General features: G+C 66.2%; 1 protein-coding gene across 1 annotated transcript in view; it reads right to left on the bottom strand.

Annotated features, from left to right (window-relative positions):
* The window catches only part of COL5A1 (collagen type V alpha 1 chain), a 115,835-nt gene that overhangs the window by 8,367 nt on the left and 80,773 nt on the right, over positions 1–26,695 (bottom strand). The window contains 27 exon segments of the mRNA XM_080668549.1: positions 347–415; positions 4,858–4,970; positions 5,082–5,337; positions 6,081–6,134; positions 6,626–6,661; positions 7,543–7,596; positions 8,061–8,168; positions 9,511–9,564; positions 9,644–9,697; positions 9,782–9,889; positions 10,456–10,509; positions 11,803–11,856; positions 12,990–13,043; positions 13,296–13,349; positions 13,992–14,099; positions 14,984–15,037; positions 15,242–15,349; positions 15,435–15,488; positions 16,364–16,471; positions 16,574–16,627; positions 16,786–16,839; positions 18,019–18,126; positions 20,501–20,608; positions 21,262–21,315; positions 21,411–21,500; positions 22,782–22,889; positions 23,728–23,781. Of these exon segments, the coding sequence (XP_080524675.1) occupies positions 347–415; positions 4,858–4,970; positions 5,082–5,337; positions 6,081–6,134; positions 6,626–6,661; positions 7,543–7,596; positions 8,061–8,168; positions 9,511–9,564; positions 9,644–9,697; positions 9,782–9,889; positions 10,456–10,509; positions 11,803–11,856; positions 12,990–13,043; positions 13,296–13,349; positions 13,992–14,099; positions 14,984–15,037; positions 15,242–15,349; positions 15,435–15,488; positions 16,364–16,471; positions 16,574–16,627; positions 16,786–16,839; positions 18,019–18,126; positions 20,501–20,608; positions 21,262–21,315; positions 21,411–21,500; positions 22,782–22,889; positions 23,728–23,781 (2,184 nt within the window).

Here is a 26,695-nt window from a genome sequence, read left to right as displayed (position 1 = left end):
GCCCGCCCAGGGCCCCGCAGGACCGGACACGGCCGTCTGCCCCCCGGCTGCAGGGAACGGCCGTGGGGTGGCGGGGGCAGGCGCGATGCCGCGTCCAGAGGTCGCGTGCCGTGGAGCGGTTCGGCCAGAGTGGCGGGAGCAGGTGCGGCCCCGGCGGCCGCGAGTCCCATGCAGAGCCGCGAGCCAGGCCGTGCGGCAAGCGGGCGGCGCCGGGGGCACTTACCAGCGACCCGCGCTTGAACTGACTAAACCAGGTGGCGGGCTGCTCTTTGGGCCAGCGGGCCATTTTACTCTGGAAGACAGGACATGGGCGCGTTGGGGGCACCGCGGGGCAGGGCCGCCTTACCAGTTTCCCGCGCTTGAATTCACTGAACCAGGAGCCCGGGTTCTCTTTGGGCCAAGAGGTGATTCTGGCCTGAAAGCGGAGCAGGGGCCGCGGAGGGAGAGAGAGAGAAGGACAGGGTTACTCTCTTGCCGGAAGCCACAGGCCCTCGACCTGCCGCGCAGGTGACCCGTCCGGCCCTCCCTCTCGGTGGCCGCCGTGCCCGGCCAGGAAGGACCCTGTGGGCGCCTCTGTCTGCCCCAGAGCTGAGGCACCTGCTTCCTGTGATCAGTTTGTCCAGCATCGGGGCCACGGCCCGGCCCCTGCTCAGTGCCTGTGGCCTGAACGAATGAGTGAATGAGTGAATGAATGAGTGAATGAATGAATGGAGTGTCACAGGCCCGGATGCCGGCGAGATAACGCGAGCAACATTGACTGATGGGCTCAGGGAAGGACCTGGCGGAGGGCTGTGGCTCTGTCGGCGCGGCCACCCCCTGGGACGGGTGGGCAGGAGACCCTGGGACGGGTGGGCAGGAGACCCTGGGACGGGTGGGCAGGAGACCCTGGGACGGGTGGGCAGGAGACCCTGGGACGGGTGGGCAGGGCTCACGGGGTGTCAGTGACACAGCTGGACCAGCTTGGTGGGAGCGGTGGGTGCGTGTGCTGTGTGTGTGCACACGTGGGCTGTGTGCACGCATGTGCTGTGTGTGCACACGCGTGGCTGTGTGGTGTGTGTGGCAGGTGCTCTCTCTTGGAGGAGTGACCTGGGGAACGCCCTGGAGCACAGCGCCTGTCCCCCCACTGGGAGGGAGGGGCCTCCCTGTGGAGTTCGCAGGGGCCGAGGCCGCAGGGATGCTGTGGAGCCAGGAATGGGGCCTGAGGAAATGAGGGAGGGAGTGACCCCCGCCAGGGGAGCTGTGCGGCCGGCGGGGCCGAGGGGCAGAGCCACGGCTGCTGGCGCACCCACGTGCTGCAGGACAGACTGCCGGCCTGTCCCAGGTCCACGGGGCCTCTGCCTGGGCCACGGGTCAGTATCCCTGTCCCCGTCCCCCGCTCTCCTCCGGCCTGTCCCAGGTCCACGGGGCCTCTGCCTGGGCCACGGGTCAGTATCCCTGTCCCCGTCCCCCGCTCTCCTCCGGCCTGTCCCAGGTCCACGGGGCCTCTGCCTGGGCCACGGGTCAGTATCCCTGTCCCCGTCCCCCACTCTCCTCTGAGCTGGCCTCGGGCAGGAGCGGGACCGGGACCCCCTGGAGGACGAGGGTGCCCAGCCGCCCCGGCCCCTCGGGGCTCCCCGCCCTCTTGCTTTGGGGCCCACACCCGTGGCTGTGGTGACCTGCTCAGAGGGCGGCCTTCTTGGGGACAGGACCAGGGACTCGGGCAGGCGCTCGCCTCACCCCAGCTTCTGCCCGACACCCCCACCCTCCTGTGGCCCAGGGGACCAGGCAGAGGGTCTCCACCTGCCCGAGGCTCCCGCCCGGGGACGCCTGGCTGGCAGCACACGCGCCGAGGAAGAGGGCGGGCGGCGGGGTGGCTCAGCACTCCACCCGCCGGCCGCCCGGCTGCCCCACCAGCCAGGGCCCCCGGGAGCCCATCCTGCCAGCTGAGCGGCAGCGAGGCCGTTGGCAGAGGACGGGCAGTGACAGGAAGCGTGAGAAGCTGTGCCCGCCCCTGACGCCTCCCGGCCTCTGCCCCTGGGGGCCCCGGGTCTGCATCTCCTCTTGACCCTCAGGGGCCTGTTGCCGGGAGTGCAGGCCCCCCAGGGGTTCAGGTTCTGGGTGTGAGGGCACATAAAAATGGGGTCCTCGGCCGGCCGACGTGGCTCAGGGGTTGAGCATCGACCTACGAACCAGGAGGTCACCGTTCCATTCCCGGTCGGGGCACAGGCCCGGGTTCTGGGCTTGATCCCGGGTGTGGGACGAGCAGGAGGCAGCCGGTCCATGATTCTCTCTCATCATGGATGTTTCTATCTCTCTCTCCCTCTTCCTCTCTGAAATGAGTAAAAGTATTTTAAAATAAAATAAAATGGAGGTCTTCACCGGTGGCTCAGTAGTTAGAGCGCAGCCCTTAGACCAAAGGGTCTTGGGTTGGATTCCCGGTCAAGGGCACGTGCAGGAAGCAGCCATTTGATGTTCTCTCCCCCCTCCCCCACTCCTTCCCCTCCCTCCCTCCTCCTCCTTCTCTCCCTCCCTTCCCCCTCCCCCCTCCCTCCCTCCCCCCTCCCTCCCTCCCCCTCTCCCTTTGAAAAGCCGTGGGGAAATCCCCTCGGGCGAGGATTAAAGAACAAGAGGTCCTCCAATCGCCTGTCAGTCAGTGTGGAGCCCAGGTCCTGTGAGCGGGCTTCCGGCCCCCAACGGGCTGACTCCTGTGGCTGCGGGGGGTGGGGGGGGGCTGTGCCTGGGACGGGGCTGCTCTCTGCAGACAGTGCTCCTGGCGCTGCAGCCACCAGGGAGCTGAGGCTGAGGCTACGGCTGCTGAACCTCACGGCAAACCCAGCCCCAAGGACCAGCCGCCCTTGTCCCAGGACAGCTAGCCGTCCCAGGGGGACATCAGGAGGGGCTGCCAGGCCCATGCCCAGGGCACTGTGGCCGGCATCTCTGACCTTCCCCACTGGAGGCCTTGTCCTCCTCACCAGTCCCGGGCCCAGCCTCCGACTCACACATGACAGAAAGCAACACACACCCGTACACACACACACACAGACACACGTACACCATCCACACGCCTGTCTTTGTGTGCGTGCACACACACAATCCACACACCTGTCTGCATATACACATGCCTTTCTGCACACACACCCCATCCACGCACACCCCCCCCATCCACACACACACACCCCATCCACACACACACACACCCCATCCACACACACACATCCACCCCATCCACACACCTGTCTGCATATACACATGCCTTTCTGCACACACACACACACACACACACACATACACCCCATCCACACACCTGTCTGCACATATACACACGCCTGTCTATACACACACACCATCCACACGCCTGGCTGCACACATACACCATCCACACGCCTGGCTGCACACACACCCCATCCACACGCCTGGCTGCACACACACCCCATCCACACGCCTGTCTGCACACACACTCCATCCACACGCCTGTCTGCACACACACTCACCATCCACACGCCTGGCTGCACACACACACCATCCACACGCCTGGCTGCACACACATCCCATCCACACGCCTGGCTGCACACACACACACCATCCACACGCCTGTCTGCACACACACTCCATCCACACGCCTGGCTGCACACACACACACCATCCACATGCCTGTCTGCACACACACTCACCATCCACACGCCTGGCTGCACACACACACCATCCACACACCTGGCTGCACACACACCCCATCCACATGCCTGGCTGCACACACACCCAATCCACACGCCTGTCTGCACATATAAACACGCCTGTCTGCACACACACCCCATCCACACGCCTGGCTGCACACACACTCCATCCACACGCCTGGCTGCACACACACCCCATCCACACACCTGGCTGCACACACATCCCATCCACACACCTGGCTGCACATATAAACACGCCTGTCTGCACACACACCCCATCCACACGCCTGGCTGCACACACACCCCATCCACATGCCTGTCTGCACACACACCCCATCCACACGCCTGGCTGCACACACACCCCATCCACACGCCTGGCTGCACACACACCCCATCCACACGCCTGGCTGCACACACACCCCATCCACACGCCTGGCTGCACACACACCCCATCCACACACCTGGCTGCACACACATCCCATCCACACACCTGGCTGCACATATAAACACGCCTGTCTGCACACACACCCCATCCACACGCCTGGCTGCACACACACCCCATCCACATGTCTGTCTGCACACACACCCCATCCACACGCCTGGCTGCACACACACCCCATCCACACGCCTGGCTGCACACACACCCCATCCACACGCCTGGCTGCACACACACTCCATCCACACGCCTGTCCGTGCGCACACACACACACACACCCGTTCACACACACATCAGCGTCCCCCTGGAGGGCAGGCTCTGAGACCAGAGGTCACTGAAATCGACACCCACAAATCGCAGCGGGTGAGCCTGCCAACCACAGGGCTGACTGTGCTCGGGGACGGCACCCAGAATCGGGGGACGCCACCTTCTCCAAGACGCGCCGGGGTCCCTGTGCCCCAGTTCTCCACGGGCTAAGGGTTGGTCTGAGGTCCGAACTGGGAGTCACTGAGGGAGGGAGCTGACCAGCTGTGGCTGGAACCCGGGCACCAGGGGTGGCAGGGAGCCGGGAGCCGGTGTCCGTCCACTTCCCAAACCCGGAATGCGGCTGCAGCCCCGCCTCATTGCTAAGAACCCTCGCTGCCCCTTACGGCGACCTCGGGAGCAAACCTCGACGAGAAACCGGCCAGTTTCCGCTCCTAAAGCTGCCCGAGCCCGGACCTCGCTGGCGGGGAGGGCAGTGGGCCGGCGGGCGGGCGGGCGGGCACTCACCCCCTCGGACTTCTTGTCGGGGAAGACGCACGTGGCGCCCCCGGCCGTGAAGTTGCAGTAAACTTTGAAGGAGTCCTTGGAGCAGCCCTGGTTAGGGTCCACCCAGTATTCGCCTGCGGGGGGGGGGGGGGGGGGGGAGGAGGAAGGAGTGTGAGGACTGCGCTCGGGGGGCCCTGGCCGCTGTGCCCTCCCGGCCCCGTCTGCCCGGGGCCCGCGCGCCCCACCGTCGGGGAAGTCGGGGTGGCAGAGCTGCAGGTCCTTGCAGGTACGGGCGGGGTTCTCCTGGGTGCCCAGCGGCCGCTTCATCTGCTCGATCTCCAGCTTGAGCGAGTTGAGCGAGCCGAAGATCTCCTCCATGCCGTCCGCGTAGTCCGCGTAGCTCTCGCCCTCCCCGTCGTCCAGCATCTGGCTGGCGTCGATGTTCCGCCGCGTCCTGGACGCCTGGATCGGCAGCGGCTGGATGACCTCGCCCGGGGGACCCTGGGGGGGAGGGGGCGGCGTGGGTGCGACAGGACAAGGCGGGTGGGCCCTGGGCTGCACACACCTGTCCATCTCAGTACGCGTTCTTCCCTCTCCCCTGCCTCTGGAACATTCCACACCGTCCCCGCCGCGGGGGCCTTGTCTGCACCGAGCACCTCCCTCCTCTGACCTGCATCCGGGTGCCCCCGAGGCCTGGCTCCTGCCCCAGCCGGCCCCGCCCGTGTCTGTCTCTGCAGCCAGCCCTCAGCCGCACCCCCCAGGCCTGGTGTTCCCGAGTCTGTCCTCAGCGAGGCTCAAAGCCCCCGACGTGGGCTGCACACAGTGGGGCTGCAGGAGGCCCAGCCAAGGACAGGCATCCAGAGGCTGCGCTGCCAAAGGGGGTGCTGCCTGCGCCTCAGGCCTTGTCTACTGCGCCCACCCCACATGCACACACACGCACGGGCATGCACGCATGTACACGCATGTGCACACACATAGGCATGCACACAGAGATGTGCACGCACACACACACGTGCTTTCTCCTGTCTCTCATTTCCTCCCTCTGTCTATCCCTCCCTCCCTCCTCTCCCAGGGAGCCCGCCTGGGTTCCATTCCCTTGCCTTCCTCACAGGGACAGGCCCCGCCCCGCCACTGTCACGGCTCATAACGTTGTTTCGGAAATGGAACGGCACAGACACATCTTCCCACGGGGCCCTCGGCGCCAGGAGAGCCCCACCCCCCTTCCATGTCCCCAGGCTGCTCACCGGTGGGCCGGGGGGTCCTGGGTGGCCTGCCTCACCCTTCGGGCCAGTGGGACCCTGGAGGGGGGTGGGGGGAAGAACCAACTCTGACCACCGGGGCCTGCGGGGACCCGGACTCCCTGGGGTCCCTGACAGCCCGGGTGGGGGATGAGGGGCAGGTCTAACATGCAGGGAGGTGACAGCTCCCCTCGCCCCTCCATAGCCCCCGAGATGGGAACTTAGGGGGACAAGGTCCTTTCTGTTGGGCAGAGAGACAGCCACCCCCTCAGGCTGGGGGAGAGCTCAGGACAGGAGAGGGGCGCGACCCATGTGAGTCAGGGGAGTGCGGGGCCCAGGGTGGGGACAATGCAGGGTGCACACCCCTCCCCCGGGTGGCGGGGCCATGAGGGTGCACACCCCTCCCCCGGGTGGCGGGGCCCCTGAGGGTGCACACCCCTCCCCCGGGTGGCGGGGCCATGAGGGTGCACACCCCTCCCCCGGGTGGCGGGGCCATGAGGGTGCACACCCCTCCCCCGGGTGGCAGGGCCCCGAGGGTGCACCCCACTTACCGAGGAGCCCTTAGCACCTTTTGGACCGGGAGGACCCTGCGGAGAGGGGGGCGGAGCATTAGCGAGCAGGAGGCCCCTTCGCCCCTGGGCGCCCACCTTGGACCTGTTCCTTTTGGGCCGGGCCTGGTCTCACCCCTTCCCGCCCCCGTGCCCCCTTCCCAGGAGCCTGCACTGGACTCATGGCACTGGGAGGTGGGGAGGGGGGGTGGCTGTGCTCACCCACACAGAGGTGGGGAGTGCCCTGTCACCGGAGTCGGCTCCCAACCCCCCTCAGCCGGAACCACACGCAGGCAGCGGAGGGCGAGGGCGAGAGGGCGAGCTGGCCCAGACCCTGGCGCCGTGCCCTCCGGCGGCAGGCAGCCGGGGGCCCGTTGGCCGTGGGGACCCAGGCCGTGGCCCAGGTGGGCGTGGAGGCTGATGGGGACGGGCGGGCACAGGCTCCAGGCCAACAGGAATGACTCTGAAGTACGGGGTACTGCCCGGCCAGCGTGGCTCAGTGGTTGAGCATCGACCTAGGAACCAGGAGGTCAGGGTTCGATTCCCGGTCAGGGCACAGGCCCAGGCTGCAGGCTCGATCCCCAGTGTGGGGCGTGCAGGAGGCAGCCGATCCATGGTTCTCTCTCATCACGGATGTTTCCATCTCTCTCTCCCTCTCCCTTCCTCTCTCTGAAATCAGTAAAAAATATATTTAAAAATTCTTAAAAGTTGAAACAATCATTAAAAAAATAAATCCTGGTTGTGCAGAGCCGTGCCTCTGTTGCTCGGAACCCCCGTGGCGAGTGCGTGAGGATCCCCCCCGGGGCCCCAATCCTGGTTTCTCACTGTCCTGACTCCCCAGCTGCACAGGGGCCCACGACCAGACCCTCCTCCCTGCTCTCCCAGCAACAACCGGGGACCACACCCTCCCAGATACACACCGGCAGGCCCGGGGGACCAGGAGGGCCGAGGGGGCCGGAAGGACCAGTGATCCCCTGTGAAGGAGCAGAAAATGCAGTTATCAGGGTGAGGGGGTACAGAGTCTCATTCCTGCCCACACAGCCACGTCCAGGCCCACGCCCGCATCTCCCCTCCCGGCTGCCCTCCGACCCTGACGCAGCCCCCTCCACGTGGAGCCTGGGGCCTGACTCCAGCCAGGAGGCCGACCGTCCCCAGGTCTCCAGGTCCCCAGGCTGAGAATCGCCAACCACCTCCTGGCCTGAGCCGGGTCGGAGGCCCCTGCAGAGAGGTGGCGGGAATGTCTGCCCCGCGTGGCCGCCGCGCTGTGGGCAGGGCCCGGGCCACCGTCAGGGCCGCCGCTGGGTTCCGGCCGCTCCTGTCGGCGCTGGAGGGACAGAGGCTGCCTCCGCCCTGCTTTAGCGCCTGCCTGGGGCACGGAGCCCACGGGGCCCTGATGCCCTCGCCCCCCGAGGCGCGGGCTGGGGGCCCCGTCCCCCACCTGCTCTCCCTTGGGGCCGGAGGAGCCCTGCGGGCCGGGGAGACCGCGGTCGCCCTTCTCGCCCTGCTCGCCCGGAGGCCCGATGAGTCCGATCAGGCCTGGGTGACCCTGTGGGAACAAAGGCGTGAGGGCAGCGCCGTGGCAGAGCCTCAGGTCCCACGCGAGGCGCCACACCACGCCACGCCACGCCACGCCACGCCACGCCACGCCGCACGTGCCACCAGCTGACATCTCCTGAATGGAAAGAAGCCTGGAGGGCAGTCGGGGACATGACAGCAGGTCCGACATGGAAAAACCCTAAAAGAACGTCCCAGACGCAGGCCAGGGGTCAGGCTCTTGGGGGACCCTGTCCAGGTGCCTCCTGCCCGTCCCCGTGGTGAACACACACGGGACAGCACCGGGCGGCGTGGAGGGAGGGGCCAGGCTCTCGCAGACACGATCGCTGCCTTCACGGTTTTTGTGTGTTTTATTTATTTATTTATTTATTTATTTATTTATTTATTTATTTATTTTTAAATATATTTTATTGATTTTTACAGAGAGGAAGGGAGAGGGATAGAGAGTCAGAAACATCGATGAGAGAGAAACATCCATCAGCTGCCTCCTGCACACCTCCTACTGGGGATGTGCCCGCAACCAAGTTACGTGCCCTTGACCGGAATCGAACCTGGGACCTTTCAGTCCGCAGGCTGACGCTCTATCCACTGAGCCACACCGGTTTTGGCATGTGTTTTTTTTTTTTTAATATATATTTCTTTATTGACTTCAGAGAGGAAGGGAGAAGGAGAGAGAGAAACATCAATGATGAGAGAGACTCATTGAACGGCTGCCTCCTGCACGCCCCCTACTGGGGATCAAGCCCACAACCCAGGCATGTGCCCTTGGCCGGAATCGAACCCGGGACCCTTCAGTCCGCAGGCTGATGCTCTATTCACTGAGCCAAGCCGGCTAGGGCTTCACGGTTTTGTTTTTAAAGAGAAACCCTCTGCATGAGTTCACATGAGATTGCTTTCTGTGAGCCTGCAGAAAGTTCTGGAAGGGCTCCTCCAGCTTTCGTTGTGTTAGGGGGCAGGGTGGGGGGGAGGGTGGAAAGAGGAAGACCCCACGCCGCCCTCTCTCCGCAGTCATCGGGCTCGTGAGTGAGCTTGACATTTACAAATAAATGCATGTTCGCCCAGAAAACCACTCCTGATGGGAGGGCCCGAGCCTCCCCCTCCCCTCCCCCTCCCCTCCCCCTCCCCTCCCCCCCCCCCACTTCCTGTGAGAGGGGCCGGAGGCGCGTCCCCATGAGCGTCTGCTCCTCGGACCCCGATACCCTTCCACTGGGCCCTCTGTGCCCGGGGGCCCACCCCAGGCTCTGGCGGGTGAGGGTGCAGGCTTGCTGCGTTTGCAGCCACGGAGCGCGAGGGGCCCCGGGTCACAACCCCGCGGCCCCCGAGTGCCCCCTTACCTTTTCCCCTTTGGGGCCAGAGTCTCCTTTGAGGCCGGGGAGTCCTGGGGGGCCCTGCGGGAGGAGGGTGGGGTCAGGTTCTCGCCCAATCCCGCCTCCACCACTCCCAGGGGCTCCCCGGGGTGTCACTCACCATGGGCCCGGGGGGGCCATCGGGGCCTGGGGATCCCGGAAGACCTTGTTCACCCTGAAACACAGCCGGCTCTGTGTGAGCTCCCCCGTGCCCGCCCCCCTGCCCACGCCGCCCCCTGCCAGGCCTCCTGTCACTCACCACAGGGCCGGGGATCCCTCGTAGGCCATCAGGCCCGGGCTTCCCGGGGGCCCCCTGGGGGCCGATGGGGCCAGTCTTCCCAGGAGGACCCTCCAAGCCGGCTTCCCCCTGTAGGCGGCAAGGCGAATGCATGAGCCCATGCAGGGCGTGGGTCACCCGGCCCAGGACGCTGCTCAGACCTGAACGCTCCAAATATCCCGGGCGGCGGGGGGGGGGGGGAGGGGGGGTGCCCAATTTCCCATGTTCCTAGGGAAGCTGCCTGGCACTCCTCCATCTCGCCAGCCAGCTGGGCTCCCAGCCCCAGGGGTCACGCCAGCTACTGCGATTCCGGCCGCTACGGCGGCCCCACGCGTGTGCTGGCTGCAGTGCGGCCGCATCCCGGCCGCATCCCGCCCTCTCGGCCCTCGGGGGCACCGTCACGGCCTCGCCTCCCAGGTGAGCAGCTGAGGTGGCCCAGGCCGGACCCAGGCCCGCGGCCACACAGCCCTGGGCCCGGCGGGACAGACCCTGGTGCCAGGACCCTGCGCCCGGTGCCCCAAGCCACCACTGAGCCGCCCTTTTGGGGAAGGCACAGTGCGGGCCAGCTCCCAGGCCCCCAGCCCCGCCCGCCTCCGGGACCTTCCCACACCCCCCAGGCGGCCTCCTCCCCGACCCCAGGGGCAGGGGCTCCTCACCTTGGCTCCTTTCTCCCCCTGTCGGCCTTCAGGGCCTGCGGGCCCCGGGGGACCCTGGAGCAGAAGAGAAACACACGGCGGGGGGGAGGGGGGGATGAGTTGGCTGCGGGTCCCGGTGAGCGGAGGGTCTGCAGGGGACAGGCCTGGGCGGGGAGGGGCACGGGGTTGCCCTTGGGCCCCTGGTCAGCGGATGCAGGTCCCCGATGCGGCCAGAGTAGCTCGGGCCTGGAGCAGCCCCGGGTCAGCAGAGTAGCTCGGGCCTGGGCACCCCGGCTGCTCTGAGTGTGGGGGGCCTGGCTGCTGTGAGGGGCGGGGGGCCTGGCTGCTATGAGGGGGGGGGCCTGGCTGCTGTGAGTGCGGGGCACCCCGGCTGCTGTGAGGTGGGGCCTGAATGCTGTGAGGGGGGGCCTGGCTGCTGTGAGGGCGGGGGGCTCTGGGTGCTGTGAGTGTGGGGGGCTCTGGGTGCTGTGAGTGTGGGGGGCTCTGGGTGCTGTGAGTGTGGGGGGGGCTCTGGGTGCTGTGAGTGTGGGGGGCTCTGGGTGCTGTGAGGGGGGCCTGGCTGCTGTGAGTGTGGGAGGGGCTCTGGGTGCTGTGAGTGTGGGAGGGGCTCTGGGTGCTGTGAGTGTGGGGGGCTCTGGGTGCTGTGAGTGTGGGAGGGGCTCTGGGTGCTGTGAGTGTGGGGGGCTCTGGGTGCTGTGAGGGGGGGCTCTGGCTGCTGTGAGTGTGGGGGGCTCTGGGTGCTGTGAGTGTGGGGGGCTCTGGGTGCTATGAGGGGGGCTCTGGCTGCTGTGAGTGTGGGGGGCTCTGGGTGCTGTGAGTGGGGGGGGCTCTGGGTGCTGTGAGTGTGGGCTCCGGGTGCTGTGAGTGCGGGGGGCTCTGGGTGCTGTGAGTGTGGGGGGCTCTGGGTGCTGTGAGTGCGGGGGGCTCCGGGTGCTGTGAGTGTGGGGGCCTCTGGGTGCTGTGAGTGCGGGGGGCTCTGGGTGCTGGGAGAGGGCACCCTCCCTGGTTCCACACCCTGCAGCTCAGTTTCTGCAGGAGCAAAAGGCCGATGACTGAACGTGCTTGAACCGCCTCACGGCCTGTGCTGCCTTCAGAGCTCTGGCCCGGGAAGGGGGTGTCCAGCCTTGGGGTGTTTATCTCCCCAGGCAGCCATTATGCGGGTGTCAGCACTTGGCCCTCCTCAGAGGCGCAGGCGCATCGACCTGGCGGGCCTGAGGCTCGAGGCCGCGGCGGGAGGACAGGCTCACGCAGAAGCTTTCCCGCCAGCGCCCCGGGCACCCGGCCCCGCCAGGGAGGGGGCTGCATGCCGACGTCGGCGGGAGAGGACGTGCAGGGAGAGTGCTTTACCCTTTTTCCTGGAGGCCCGGACGGGCCCGGTTCACCAGTGGGGCCCGGGGATCCCTGGAGTCAGAGAGAGAACAGGATGGAGTCGGGTCGGCTGCGGGAGGCCGGCAGGGCTGGGCGGGGCTCAGGCCGGAGAACACGCGGAGCCCGTGTCCGGGGCAGCCCGACCCTGACGCCCCTCGGGGGGCTGATGTACCCCGTCCCCATCCCCCGCTTCCCGGACCCCCGTGACGGGCTCGCCGCCTGTGAGCGTCGCCTGCTGGAAGTGGACGGCGCCACAGGGAGGACAGTGACGCCCCGAGGGCGCAGGCGGGGGAGGGGAAGCTGCGAGGACCCAGCACCGAGTGCCCCCCAGAGACGCAGCTGGAAACAATGTGTCAAACCCTCTCAGGGAAAGAGGGGCCGCTGTGTGCGCTCAGCCAGGGGGCCGCCGGGAAGAGCCCCTTCCAGGAGGGACAGGACGGGCCAAGAGGAATAAGCCGCCCCTGCCCTGGCCGGGTTGCCCAATGGATAGCGCGTCGGCCTGTGGACTGAAGGGTCCCGGGTTCGATTCCCGGTCAGGCCACAGGCCCGGGTCGTGGGCTCGATCCCCAGTGTGGGGCGTGCAGGAGGCAGCTGATCCATGATCCTCCCTCATCATGGATGTTTGTATCTCTCCCTCTCCCTCCCTCTGTGAAATCAATAAAAATACATTTTAAAACAAGCTACCCCTGAGGCTCATGGGTGGCTCTGGGCAGGTCACGGGCGCCCTGTGGGCAAACCAGTGGCAAGACCGAGAGAGCGTTTTCCTCCGGGAAGAGGGTCCATGCTCTCCAGACCCTGCGAGGGAGCCGCGCCCCGTCACGGTCAGGACCAATGGCCCAAGCCGACTGGGTTAGGGTTTTGGTCAGAAACGAACAAAGCGTCCGGCCGGTGTGGCTCAGTGGTTGCGCATCGATCGACCTGTGAACCAGGAGGTCACGGTTCGATTCCCGGTCAGGGCACAGGCCCGGGTTGCGGGCTTGATCCCCAGGAGGCGGCGTGCAGGAGGCAGCCGATGGATGTTTCTCCCTCACACCAATGTTTTTTTCTCTCTCCCTTCGTGTCTTTCTAAAATCAATAAAAGCTTATTTTTTAAAAAAAGCAAGTTGCAAATCCCCAGAACCCACAGACGCCCTCCACCCGGACCCCAGAGGTCAGGGCTCACTCACCGTCTGCCCGGCCTCGCCGTCGTCCCCTTTGTCACCAGGGGGGCCATCCTGACCCTGTGGGGCCGAGAGCAAGTTCCTTCAGTCTCCGGACGGCACCCAAGTTCCGTCCCCCAAATCCAAGCCCATCGAATGGACACAGCGCGTTCAAAACTGGGGACCACGTCTGCATCGGACCCCGAGACGGATGCCCCTTGGGAGGGCACGGTGCCCCAGAGGGGGCTCACGAATAAACCCCCCGGAAAGAAAGCACGGGCTGCAGAGGTCAGCATTGTGGGGGATGAACGGCTCAGGGCCCCCAACACCTACCGCGGGGCCGGGCTCTCCGGGGGGACCGGGATCTCCGGGGAAACCGACGGGGCCCTGAAACGGAGAAAGAGGCATGTGCGTGGGCATGTGGGCACGGCGTGATCCCAGCACACTCCCTGCCCACTCAGCTCCTGCCCGGGCTCGGGGTCGGGGTGAGAACCTCTAACTAGACGCTTCCCTGGGCCCCGCGGCACGGGATGAAGGAGGACCAGCCCCTGCCCAGCCTCGGGGGGGGGGGATGAGGGAGGACCAGCCCCTGCCCAGCCTCGGGGGGGGGATGAGGGAGGACCAGCCCCTGCCCAGCCTCGGGGGGGGATGAGGGAGGACCAGCCCCTGCCCAGCCTCAGGGGGATGAAGGAGGACCAGCCCCTGCCCAGCCTCGGGGAAGGGGGGGATGAAGGAGGACCAGCCCCTGCCCAGCCTCGGGGGGGGATGAGGGAGGACCAGAGCCCCTGCCCAGCCTCAGGGGGGGGGGATGAGGGAGGACCAGCCCCTGCCCAGCCTCGGGGGGGATGAAGGAGGACCAGCCCCTGCCCAGCCTCGGGGGGGGATGAGGGAGGACCAGAGCCCCTGCCCAGCCTCAGGGGGGGGGATGAAGGAGGACCAGCCCCTGCCCAGCCTCGGGGGGGATGAGGGAGGACCAGCCCCTGCCCAGCCTCGGGGTGTGGGGGGGCCCGCTGCCTCTCGGCTACTCACGGGGCTGCCTTTGGGGCCGTCGTCGCCAGGCGGGCCTTTGGGTCCGGGGGGTCCAGCAGCACCAGAAGGGCCCGCCTCGCCCTTCTCTCCCCTCTCGCCTTTGGGTCCCTGCAGGAGAGGGCGCCGTGAGCCCAGAGCCCACGCGCAGCTTCCCAGGGCGAGGCGCTGGCCAGCGGGGCCCGGTGGGGGTGGGGGTGGGGGTGGGGGCTGGGCAGCTCCCCGAAGAGCCACTGGCTTTCTGGGGCCACTGAGGCTGCGACTGCGACTGCCTCTAGGGGAGGGACCAGCCCTGGACTAGACGGTGGACAGCACGCGCCCTGAGGGGCCCCTTCTCTGGGGTACGCGGCGGGGGTGAGGGGTGGGGAGCAGCTGGATGCCAAGGAGACCTCTGCCCACCAGCCACGTCCTGGGCCCCAAAGACCCCCCAGCAGCCTGAGGGAGGTCACATCTGCCCGCAGGGCTCGGGCACCCCTCTCGGGCTGAGGAGGGGACCCTGCCCACAGCTGCCGCAGCCTGTGGAGGGCCCGGAGCACCATGACCCCCAGCCACTGGCAGCCGCCAGTCATATGTGCTAACATCTGTCTGCACACCCGCACACACACATGCACACAAACATCTACACACGCACACACATGCGCCCTTTTTTGCAGCACCCCGTGAGGTAGGCCCAGGAGGACCCCTGGCTCTGATTCCTGGATGGGAACACCAAGGCAGAGCGGGAGACCCCCGCCCCTGTGCACGTGCCCCCCCCGCCCCTGTGCACGTGCCCCCCCCACCCCTGTGCACGGTGCCCCCCCGCCCCTGTGCACGTGCCCCCCCGCCCCTGTGCACGGTGCCCCCCCCCCCGTGCACGGTGCCCCCCCCGCCCCTGTGCACGTGCCCCCCCGCCCCTGTGCACGGTGCCCCCCCCCCTGTGCACGGTGCCCCCCCCGCCCCTGTGCACGTGCCCCCCCGCCCCTGTGCACGTGCCCCCCCCCAGCCCACTCACTCACCAGGGGGCCCCCTTCTCCGGGAAGGCCAGGCTCGCCAGCTTCGCCAGGCTCGCCCTGAGGAGGAAACGAAGTCACGTGGGGCCGAGAGCAGTGGTTCCAACACCCGGGTTCTTCACACACACACACACACACACACACACACACACACGTACGCACACACATGCACAAAACACGCATGTACGCACACATGCACAAGCACACACGCACAAGCACACACACACGCTCATGGGACACAGCGACGTCAGGGGCGGGACTCACCTTCTCTCCCACCGCTCCAGGGTTGCCTATGCCTCCGGGGGGACCTTGCGGCCCGTCAGCACCTGGCGCTCCAGAGGGTCCTCGGGGGCCGGGGGGGCCAGGGGGGCCCTAGGAGAAGAGAGCATTGGACACAGAGAAATGCCGACGTGGCCGAAATAGAAGCCGCCGCCACGGCCAGGTCCTGCACACTTACCATCTGGCCCACGTCTCCCGTCTCGCCCTTCTCTCCCGGAGGCCCCGGCAGACCCTGCGAACAGGAGGGGGCTGAGCAGGGCAGCACGGCCAGGCCCGCACCCCTGGCTCCCGGCTCCCGGCTCCCGGCCCGCACCCCTGGCTCCCGGCTCCCGGCACCGCTCGGCCGGCAGGGGCCCCGGGATGCGCGTCTAAGCGCATCGCTAAATACGAGGACCCCCTGCGCCTCTGGGCCTCCGAGTGGGCCCGGGCAAGGAGGAGAGAAATATGTGGAGGAGGAGGGACAGAGGCTCACTGCAACCCCCCGAACAGGAGACCCGCGAGCCGACGGCAGCGGAGCGTGTGGGCTCATCACGCCAACACCACGCGCCGGAACACGGCGCCGTCCCAAACCCCACGGTCTCAGAGGCGGATGCACCCCGCCGCGTTCGGAGGACGTTTAATGGCATCAGCATGACACGTGACGGGCAAGGAAGGGGGGGAGCTGGGCCCACGCTCCCCACACACGACGGGACTCCGCTTTGCAGAAACCAAATAACGTCACCCGTGTGCATGTGTGTGTGTGACATGCACACGCGGAAGGCGTGGCCATGACATGTGCCCCGTGTGTGCAGCTGGCGTCCCCAGGTGTGTGCGCAGAGGTCCCTGCTGTTTCCCCACAATTCCCCGGCACGTTCCAGTGTGCCTGCTGTGACCACGGGCGTAACTGTCACGGGCTAACGTCCACGCCGGCGCACCTGGGCCTGTGGGAGCGTGCCGCCGTTCCAAGGTATGGGGAGCCCCGGAGGCCCCTGCCTGCAGCCCAGCCTTGGTTCCCCCATTCTCACAAAGACAGAGGGGAGCGGAGGGCAGGGGAGGGCCGAGCAGGGCGGGGCAGGGCAGCGGCGGGCACCGCTGGAGTGGACCCCGCCGTCCACGCTCCCCAGTTACCTGCAGCCCCACGGGTCCAGGGGGCCCGGGGAAGCCTCTTGGGCCTTCGTCACCTTTCTGCCCGAAAAGGCCCTGCTGGCCCCGGGGCCCCGGCTCTCCGTCCGCTCCCTGTGGGGACACGATGGGCGGGGTGAGGCCTGCGTCCTGCTGCCCACCGCTCGGGGGGGGCGGGGGGCCGGGGTCTGAGCGGCCTGGACCGCAGACACTCACCGAGGGGCCCGGCTGTCCGATGGGGCCTTGAGGACCCGTGGGCCCAGGCGGACCCTGTGGGAACAGACAGACACGGTTGCTTCCGGAGTCACAGCTGCGGCCCAGGGAGAGAGGCCGGCAGAGCGGGCGGGGCGTCCGGGTCATCAGCTCCGGCCCCGCCCGTGGCCGTCCGGCCGCCGGGGACCCCGCAGAGGCGCCCGCGTGGTCCTTACCTGCTCTCCTTTGTCCCCCTTGCTCCCCTTCTGCCCCGGCTCCCCGATCTCTCCCTGTGGGAAGAAGCGGGAGATCCGTCAGCCCCCAAACCATCCAGGTCTTATCTGCTCCCCGTGACTCATTTATAAGAGTAACCACCTCTCTCCAGGGTTCCCGGGAGGAATCGCTTCCCTGTGTTCATTTGACTTCCTTTTTAATACGAGAGCTAAAAGCAGGGGTGGGCAAACTTTTTGACTCGAGGGCCACAGTGGGTTCTTAAACTGGACCGGAGGGCCGGAACAAAAGCATGGATGGAGTGTTTGTGTGAACTAATATAAATTCAAAGTAAAGGAGCGGAGGGGGGAGCAAGAGAACCCTCCGCTCTTGCGGCTCCGCGGGCCGGATAGAACAGCCGAACGGGCCGGATCCGGCCCGCGGGCCGTAGTTTGCCCAAGGCTGGCTAAAAGGGACGAGGCCCCATCCGACGCTCCACGGAAGCTGCGCCGATGGGACAAGGCGGTAAAATCCCCACGAAGACATTTACTCCGCCTGGCGGGTTGTCTGAGAACAGCGGACACCTCGATTCTACGCTTGCAAAGAGCCACCCCATCTCCCCGGGTCCCTGTGGGCGGCTGGCTCCATCTCAGACGCGGCACCGTCGGCGGCGAGCTGATGGCTTCAGCCATGTCCCCGGGAGGGTGGCCCGTGGAAGGTTAAGCCGAAGAGCCGAACCCGGTGTCTTCATTAAACAGTGTATCAACCCCAGCGCCACGGTCACAGCGTGGGATCCGTGTATCCACTCCCCGCGCTGGCCACGGTCACGGCAGCGATCCGAAGCCGCGGCCCTCCTGAGTGGGCGGCCAACCCTCCCGGGGGGGACGCGGCCCAGCCGCTGAGTGGAGCTCAGTGAACCGGGCGGAATCAGAGGATTCGGTTCGGGGCACGAACTCCCCGCTCGCTCCCGGCCAGCGGCGTGGACACGGCACGAGAGGGAAGCTGGCTCTAAGCTCCCGCCAGCTCCGTGATAAATTAGAACGTTTATGAGGACGTCTCTTAAGTAAAAGGGAACGTTGATCTCGCTTGTCACCACGCATGCATGAGCTATCCCGAAATCACCCATGAACTCGGAGGGAGGACACGGGTCGCCCTGCCCCCGGAGCCCCTTTGTCTCAAGTGGCCGCCCTGCTCCGGCCTCCGGGCACTGGCCAGCGGCCGACACCGCTCGGGGCAGGAGGGGCCTCGGCTCTTCTTACCTTATCTCCATCTTCTCCGGGGGGGCCCACAGGGCCGGCCGGGCCGGGGAGCCCCACCGGACCCTGGAGACCGTCTCGCCCAGCGGGGCCTTGTGGGCCTTTCTCGCCCTAAAGAGGAGAGAAGACCCACCGTCACGCGCGTCAGCTCAGCCCCCGGGAGGCCCCGGGCAGGACGCTGGGCAGTGACGGGGCCTGTCCTATGGACTTCAGCCAGATTCACGGAGGCCCGCCCTCACCACCCACTCCCCCGCAGCATCTGCACCGTCCTGGGAGGGCTGCTTCCACAGAGGGGAAACTGAGGCTCCGGGGGTGAGCAGCAGAGCCTGGATCCAAACCCGGCCCGGCAGATCCCCGTGCGGGAGCCCTCAGCCTGGAGACTGGGAGGGCCGAGTTCCAGCCTCAGCAACTCCATTAGCCTCGGTTCTCTGCCAACCCCCTCCCTGCCGAACACACATGCACACACTCATACACACATTACACACGTGCACACCCACCCACACTCATACTCACATTACACACACGTGCACACACACATGCACCCACACACATCCACATTACACATATGTGCACATCCACCCACACTCACATTACACATACGTGCACACACACATTACACACGTGCACACCCACCCACACTCACGTTACACATATGTGCACACACACATTACACACGTGCACACACACCCATACTCATACTCACATTACACACACGTGCACACCCATCCACACTCACACTCACATTACACATACGTGCACACACACATTACACACGTACACACACACCCATACTCATACTCACATTACACACACGTGCACACCCATCCACACTCACACTCACATTACACACACGTGCACACTCACACACATTACACACATGTGCACACCCGCCCACACTCACACACACACACCTACCCACTCACATTACACACACATGCATACCCACCCATACCCACACTCACATTACACACACATGCACACCCACCCACACTCACATTACACACACATGCACACACACTCACATTACACACACATGCACACACACACTCACATTACACACACATGCACACACACAGCCTTCCTTTCCCCATAACCTTGACACATCCTCCTGGTAACTGCACTCGGTAATGCCCGTCACTCACTCCCACCAGTGCCCACGTCACGCTGAGCGGCGGGAACGCCCCCTCCTGAGCCGGGCACCCCGTCCTCCCACGATGCACAGCACGAGGGTGTGCACACTGGTGGGCACGCTCAGTGTCGGGTCTAAATGCCGCCGGCCCTGCGACGGGGCGCTCCCGCGTGAGCCTTTCCTGCCTGTGCCCTCCCCCAGCTCCCACTGAGCATCTCCACCCTCACTGAGCCCCACGCCAGGCCCTGCTGGGGGTCTCCGTGGGGTTCACCGGGACGGGGGTGATCGGGGCCCAGAAGAGGCTTCTTATCTTCCCATCACACGTCTCCCCGCTTCTTCCCTCCACACCTGCCCCGACCAACCAAGGACGCGCCTGTCCCAAATGCCCACCTTTCTCCACAGGCGGGGGCGGGGCATGCACACAGCGGGCGGCGCCCCCCACGTGTGGCCCCAGAGCCTGGGCTGGCCCACTTTGCACACACAGTCCCAGCCCCCCTGTGCCAGCACGTGTCGGGCACAGACACGCAGGGTGACCGGATGATCTTGCCGGGAGCTGCCAGCACCCCTCCCGCTCAGGAGACTCCATGGAAGAGCCTGGCCAACTTGGGGACCCGCCCCCCAAACCTCAGCCAGGACACACCTGGTCCCACACACTTACCTGCCACACTCACCTGGAGGACCACCCCAAACCACCTCCCCCATCCTGCAAACCCCCAGGTGAGGGGGAAACCCCCAGGTGAGGGGAAAACCCCAGGTGAGGGGAAAACCCCCAGGTGAGGGGGAAACCCCCAGGTGAGGGGAAAACCCCAGGTGAGGGGAAAACCCCCAGGTGAGGGGGAAACCCCCAGGTGAGGGGAAACCCCCAGGTGAGGGGGAAACCCCCAGGTGAGGGGGAAACCCCAGGTGAGGGGGAAACCCCCAGGTGAGGGGGAAACCCCCAGGTGAGGGGAAACCCCCAGGTGAGGGGAAAACCCCCAGGTGAGGGGAAACCCCCAGGTGAGGGGGAAACCCCCAGGTGAGGGGGAAACCCCCAGGTGAGGGGAAACCCCCAGGTGAGGGGGAAACCCCCAGGTGAGGGGAAACCCCCAGGTGAGGGGGAAACCCCCAGGTGAGGGGAAACCCCCAGGTGAGGGGAAACCCCCAGGTGAGGGGAAAACCCCCAGGTGAGGGGGAAACCCCCAGGTGAGGGGAAACCCCCAGGTGAGAGGGAAACCCCCAGGTGAGGGGAAACCCCCAGGTGAGAGGGAAACCTCCAGGTGAGGGGAAACCCCCAGGTGAGGGGAAAACCCCCAGGTGAGGGGAAAACCCCCAGGTGAGGGGGTGGGGGGATCCCCGGCGCCTCTGAGTGGTACTTACAGGTGCTCCTTTCTCCCCGGCTGGCCCTGGGGGTCCCTGGGGCCCAGGTCTCCCTGGAATTCCGATGGGCCCGGCAGCTCCGGCTGGACCTCTCTCCCCCGGAGATCCCTGGGGCGGGACAAGAAAGGGGTCCATTTCCAGGCTCCCTCCAGCACCGCGGTCCCCCCAACCCCCCTCGCTCCAGAGCCCACAGTGGCTCCCTTGTGCCTTCGCACAGACTCTTTGGACTGCATTTGCGGCTCTGCGTTTCTGCCCCGCGAGCCGGTAACGGCCTCTCTCCCATAATTCCAAGCACATGCCTGCTCCCCGCACCCCAGTGACTGAGAACGTCCCCTTTAAGAGCCTCCTGGAATGACCATCCGTTTAACAGGCATCAGGTGAGCGTACCTTACCCACGGCTCCGGGGTCGGCCCCCCCACCTGTGCGGGCTCACCCCTGCCTCGGCGGCCCTGGGCGTGCGGACAGCCCACCCGAGCCCACGCTCAGAGGCCACGGGGCTCCGTCCGCTCCGTCCGCTCCCTCCGGGCTGCTCCCGGCCCTCCCAGATGCCATGCAGCCACTCAGCCTCCCTCCCAACTGCCCGGTCCCCACGGGTCCTTCGTCACCGCTGCCACTCAGGACAAACTCCTGTCCACCCCCCCAACCCCGGTCCTCTCCTCCGCCACGGCCTCCTGAGGACCCACAGCGGGACCCCGTCTTCCCTGCACGGTGGGTTCTGAGCAAGAGGACAGGAAAGGCTTTGGGGGGGCCAACACACTCACCGCGGGGCCCGGTGGGCCTGGGGGACCCTCGCTGCCTTTCAGTCCAAGTGCTCCCTGCAAAGCATTGAGGTCGGGGTCAAGGGCACGGCGGGGAGAGCGCCCCGGGCTGGGCAGCGTCCGCTCCGTCCCCCGGCCGGCCCCTTACTCACCACTGGACCTGGCAGCCCTCGGTCCCCGGGGAAGCCGCGCAATCCTGGGGGGCCGTCCTTCCCGGGGAGGCCGGCGGGGCCTGGGTCCCCCTGAAATCAGAGCCACAGGGGGGTGAGCAGGGCCGGGGCCACGGGGGCTGCGGGAGGGGGCACTTGCAGGCGCTCGGCTTTAAAGGAATCGGAGTCCTGAATGGACTGGCTGGTTGGCAGCTCCCGCCCTGGACCATGGCCCATGCTGGCGCCTGGGGGGCCCGCGGTCAGGCCGCTGTGTGTGGTTCTGGGGACGTGGGTTGGACAGGGCTGAGCCGCCGTGTCTGCCTTCTTGTGGATTTGGGGTCCTCGGAGAGGCATCCGCAGCCAAGGGCTGGGAGCATCGCCCCTCAGGCACGCAGCACCGGGGACTCGTTTCAGGCCCCAAACCACATTCTGCAGAGGCAGCCCCGAGCCTGAGCCTTCTTGCAGGCGCATTAAAGCTGCGACCTCTTCCGGAATGTTCTCTGGGGCCCAGCATGGAGCGTTGGGGTCTCCAAACCAGCATGCCCTTCACCTCCTTTCCGAGCTCGGAGGGGCCTCCTCGTGACGGGGACCTGCACTTGTACCTGCCTGCTCCCTACGCAGACAGCATCTATGTACAGGCCACGCGCATACACGTCTACTTTCCAAGTACGTGTGTGTTCAAGTACATATATGTACACACACACGTGCATGTAATATGTTCAGTGTTTCTTCCCTGGCGGCACTTGACTTTATCATTACGTTGGCGCCCCTGCGTGTGGCCGTATCAAAGGTTGGAGAGCTTACATGCCCTGTGTCACTCACGGGAAAACGGAGAAGGGAAGGCCGGCTCGTGTGTATGCTAACCCACGGGAATTCCGACCACCGCCGGGCGCCCAGGCTGGGGCGGGGCTTCCCGAAGAACATAGTGACGCCGAGCCAGGGCCGGGAGGGAAGACGGAGAGGCACCCTCCTCCGTCGTCAGTATTTATTCTTTTGTCCCTCACGGTGGGGGATTATCTAAAGGGTCTCTTTCCAGAAAACGTAGGCAACGAAGGGTCAGGGCATTTCGTGTGTTGCTGGGAGCAGCTGTGACAGCTGGGGAGGAGCTGGGGACAGAACACTGCCCCAGGCCGAAGGGCAAGGACGGTTGGATCCCAGACCCTTCAGGCCCAGCACTGCGGCGAGTCAGCCCATCCCCTTTCTCATCGAGCAGCAGCGGGCTGAGCTCAGGGTCAGGGCAGCGGGCTGGCATGGGGGGCGAGGGCTGTCTGAGAAATGACGCAGCCATCGGCAAAGAGCGGCAGAAAACAGACCACCTGCGGCAATGATCCCGTGGGAAAGCCCGGGCTGGCGTGGAAGGTCTGAGCGACTCACCTTCGTCCCTTCTTTCCCAGCAAGGCCCGGGAGGCCCTGCTCCCCCGGGGGGCCGGGGGGCCCCGGGTGGCCACGCTCGCCCATCGGGCCAGTCTCTCCTGTGGGACCCTGTGGGAAGATCAGCATCAGCCACACATTTCAAGGGACGCCCGGGGGAGCCACCTTCTGTTCCTCAACCTAAGGACAGCCCTGGCTGCGGAGGTGGAGGGCCCACGGCACGCCCACAGCCTCGCCCGCACGTGGCTTTGCAAGTCTCCCCGCTTCTGGTCAAAACCCAGGAAGGAGAAGCCCAAAGCAAACTGGGAGGATGTGTTGGGGGGGCCGCTGCCCGGCGCCACGCCCTGGTGCTGTTTCCTGGGTGGCACAGGGGAACGAGGGCAGCGAGGGCGGCCACGTCTGCCATGGGAGAGGCTCGGGCCACGTTTCCTGCAGCCCGTGGCCATGGCCATGGCCGGTCAGTGTCTCACGTCCTGTCAATCAGGTGTGCACGCCCCAGGGCACAGAGTGCCGGCCCGGCCTTTTGCTCGGAGCTGCCGGTCCTGCCGCCCGCCCTCCTCCCAGAGCGGGAAGCGACAGAACCGCAGGCCAGGCGCTGACGGCCCAGGGCCAGGAGCAGGCGGCCGTGGGCGCCACAGCGAGGCCGCGGGCACAGCGGGTCCCGCCCGGTCTGGCCCCAGTTGCCTGTGGGCCTCGGGCAGGACCTTCGTTCTGCCCGCCTGGCTCACGGTGACAGTCCCCAGACCCCCCCCCTCTGTCCCGCCATCTGGCTGCCTGCACGGAGCACGTCCAGACGTTAGCGTGTCTACTAGCAGGACCCACCCCTTCAGCATCCTGGGGAGCCAGCACCTAAGCCGTGGGTGACCCTCTCACGTGGGTGTGTGCATGCGTGTGTGTGTGTCTGTTTGTGCACGCGCACACGTGACACGGGGACGACGCTGCGTCTCACCTGAGGGCCGACCACGCCCGGGGGTCCTGGGGGGCCGGTCTTGCCTTGGAAACCCTGTGAAGAGAGTCGCATGCTGAGACAGCCACAGCGGCCCATACCCCCCCACCCCCCGCCCCCGCTGCCTGTGCAGTTCCCACGGGGGCTTGTCCCCCACCCGGTCCCATCCCCACGTGTCCCCACTTCGTTCGAGAGGACCCACTCCTCCGTGCCGCCTCTGCACGGGCTCACAAAGGCCACGAAGCCGACGTGGCAGGTTCACGCTGCTCCCTCCTATGCCTCTGAGCTGAGGGATGTATCGTAAAACCGCTCATCTGCCCGCCCGGCGTGGGCCCGTGGCTGAGCGTGGACCCAGGCACCAGGAGCTGTGGTTCGATTCCCACTCAGGGCACAGGCCCGGGTGGCGGGCTCGATCCCAGTGTGGGGCGTGCAGGAGGCAGCCGATCCCTGATTCTCTCTCATCACGGATGTCTCTCTCTCTCTCCCTCTCCCTTCCTCTCTGAATCAATAAAAGGGTATTTTTAAAAACTGTTCATCTTTAGAACGTCACTAATCGTGCCATTTTCTGGGCAGATCTGATGCCGTTTCCAGCGTCCAGAGCTGGACCGGGTGCGACCGCAGGGCTGTGCCTCGTTACCGACGCCGCGGGGACCGTCCCGCTCACGCCGCGAGCGCCTCAGGTGCGGGACGGGACGGGCTTAGCGCTGCCCCTCCGCGCGCCCTTACACCGGGAGAGCGTGCCCTTTCCTGGCGCAGCGTCTGCGTGTGCCAGCAGCTCGCGTCCCCGGACCTCCCGTGTCTGCTCTGCACACGGGCACGTACGCAACGACCCGCCTGAACGTCTCGGGCTCCCTGTGGGGAGGCAGCGGGCAGGCACCGGCGACCCCACCACGCTCAGCCACGCCAGCTCAGCGCCTCCCCATCTCTGCGGGTCCCCTGCTTTGGCCCAGCTGGCTGCAGGGAGGCGGCCATGGTCATTGCTGGAGCAGTTTCCTCTGCAGGCGGCGCCTACAGGGTCAGAAACCGGGAGCTGGCCACTCCAGGGCACCCTGCTCAGCGGGCCAGGAGGGCAGGGGCCTGGGGGGGGGGGGGCGGGCAGGGAAGGCCCCGGCTTGGTCCTGGGTCGGGGACCCCCCGTCCCTAAGGGGCTGGACTCCCATTCGGGAGGAGAAGTGACCGTGTCTGCTGCTGTTTTTATTTTTATTTTGTTGATCCTCACCCGAGGGTGTATTTCCATTGATTTTTTAAAGAGAGTGGAAGGGAGCGGGAGAGACAGAGAGAAACATCGATGTGTGAGGGAAACACATCCAACGGTTGCCTCCTGCACGCGCCCCGACCAGGGCCCGGGCCGGGGAGGAGCCTGCCACCGAGGTAGGTGCCCTTGACTGGGATCGAACCCGGGACCCTTTGGTCTGCAGGCCGAAGCTCTAGCCACTGAGCCACCCCGGCCAGGGCTGCTTCCGTTTGTAAAGGAAGAACAAAGCCGCACCCGGGGGGCCTCTGGGCTCCCTGTGGAGGCGGCCCCGTCCGGGGGGGGGGGGGGGCTGGAGCGGGTGCCCTGCGCCTACGGGTGGCCGTAGCAGAGGCAGCAGGAAGCGCCCGGGAGCTCGCCCAGCACAGACGGGCCGCGGCCACTCTGCCAGCCTCTCTCCTCCAGAGCAGCCCAGGGAGAGACACTCCCGCCCCACGAACCCCGTCGGGCTCCTCGGCGCGGCGTCGGGGAAAAACGCACAGCTCAGACGCAGTGTTTTCATTTTCCTCACAAACCAAAGAGCGAAGCCATTTCCATTTATCAGCCGCCACGCCGCGCGGGGAGCAGGGGAAGGCACGATTAAATAAGGCTCCATCACAACACACCAGAGAGACAGAGGGAGTTTTCCAAAGCCGGCACCAAGGAACAGATTAAACGCAGCCATCAAAGCCGCCCTCCGCGGAGGAGGCCGCCCGCGTGTGCTGGGCCCTGCAGAGAGGGGACCCGCGGGGGGCGCTGCGGAGAGAGACTGGAGCGCCGCCCCCCCCCCCCCCCCCCCCCCGCACCGAGCGCGGCCACACGGAGCTCGCCGGCCCTGTTGAGTCCTGAACCGGCGGAGCCCAGAGCCTCAAGGTCACTGGTGAGCTCAAGGTCACAGGGTTCCCACAGCCACTGCTGGGACACATCTTCCATGGACACAGCGTGACACTGGACCGATTCCCACATTGCTCACGGGCAGGACATGCCCCGCTTTTCCTACAGCTGGAAGTGGAAGGGTCCTTCACCCTCCAGATGCCAAGCCCGCAGTGGGCGTCACTAAAGGCAGGCAAGGTCAGAGGTCAGCCTTGATGGCCCAGCCCGCAATGAGCATCACTAAAGGCAGGGAAGGTCAGAGGTCAGCCTTCACGGCCCAGCCCGCAATGGGCGTCACTAAAGGCAGGGAAGGTCGGAGGTCAGCCTTGATGGCCCAGCCCGCAGTGGGCGTCACTAAAGGCAGGGAAGGTCGGAGGTCAGCCCTGATGGCCCAGCCCGCAATGAGCATCACTAAAGGCAGGGAAGGTCGGAGGTCAGCCCTGATGGCCCAGCCCGCAGTGGGGATCACGAAAGGCAGGGAAGGTCGGAGGTCAGCCCTGATGGCCCAGCCCGCAATGGGCGTCACTAAAGGCAGGGAAGGTCGGAGGTCAGCCTTAATGGCTCAGCCCGCAATGGGCATCACTAAAGGCAGGGAAGGTCGGAGGTCAGCCTTGATGGCCCAGCCCGCAATGGGCGTCACTAAAGGCAGGGAAGGTCGGAGGTCAGCCCTGATGGCCCAGCCCGCAATGGGCGTCACTAAAGGCAGGGAAGGTCGGAGGTCAGCCTTAATGGCTCAGCCCGCAATGGGCATCACTAAAGGCAGGGAAGGTCGGAGGTCAGCCTTGATGGCTCAGCCCGCAATGGGCATCACTAAAGGCAGGCAAGGTCGGAGGTCAGCCTTGATGGCCCAGCCCGCAATGGGCATCA

Source organism: Plecotus auritus (genome assembly GCF_963455305.1).
Source record: "Plecotus auritus genome assembly, chromosome: 5".
Taxonomy (NCBI): Eukaryota; Metazoa; Chordata; class Mammalia; order Chiroptera; family Vespertilionidae; genus Plecotus; species Plecotus auritus.
The sequence above is the reverse complement of the archived record's forward strand: the minus strand, read 5'-3'. Positions and strand labels throughout refer to the sequence as shown.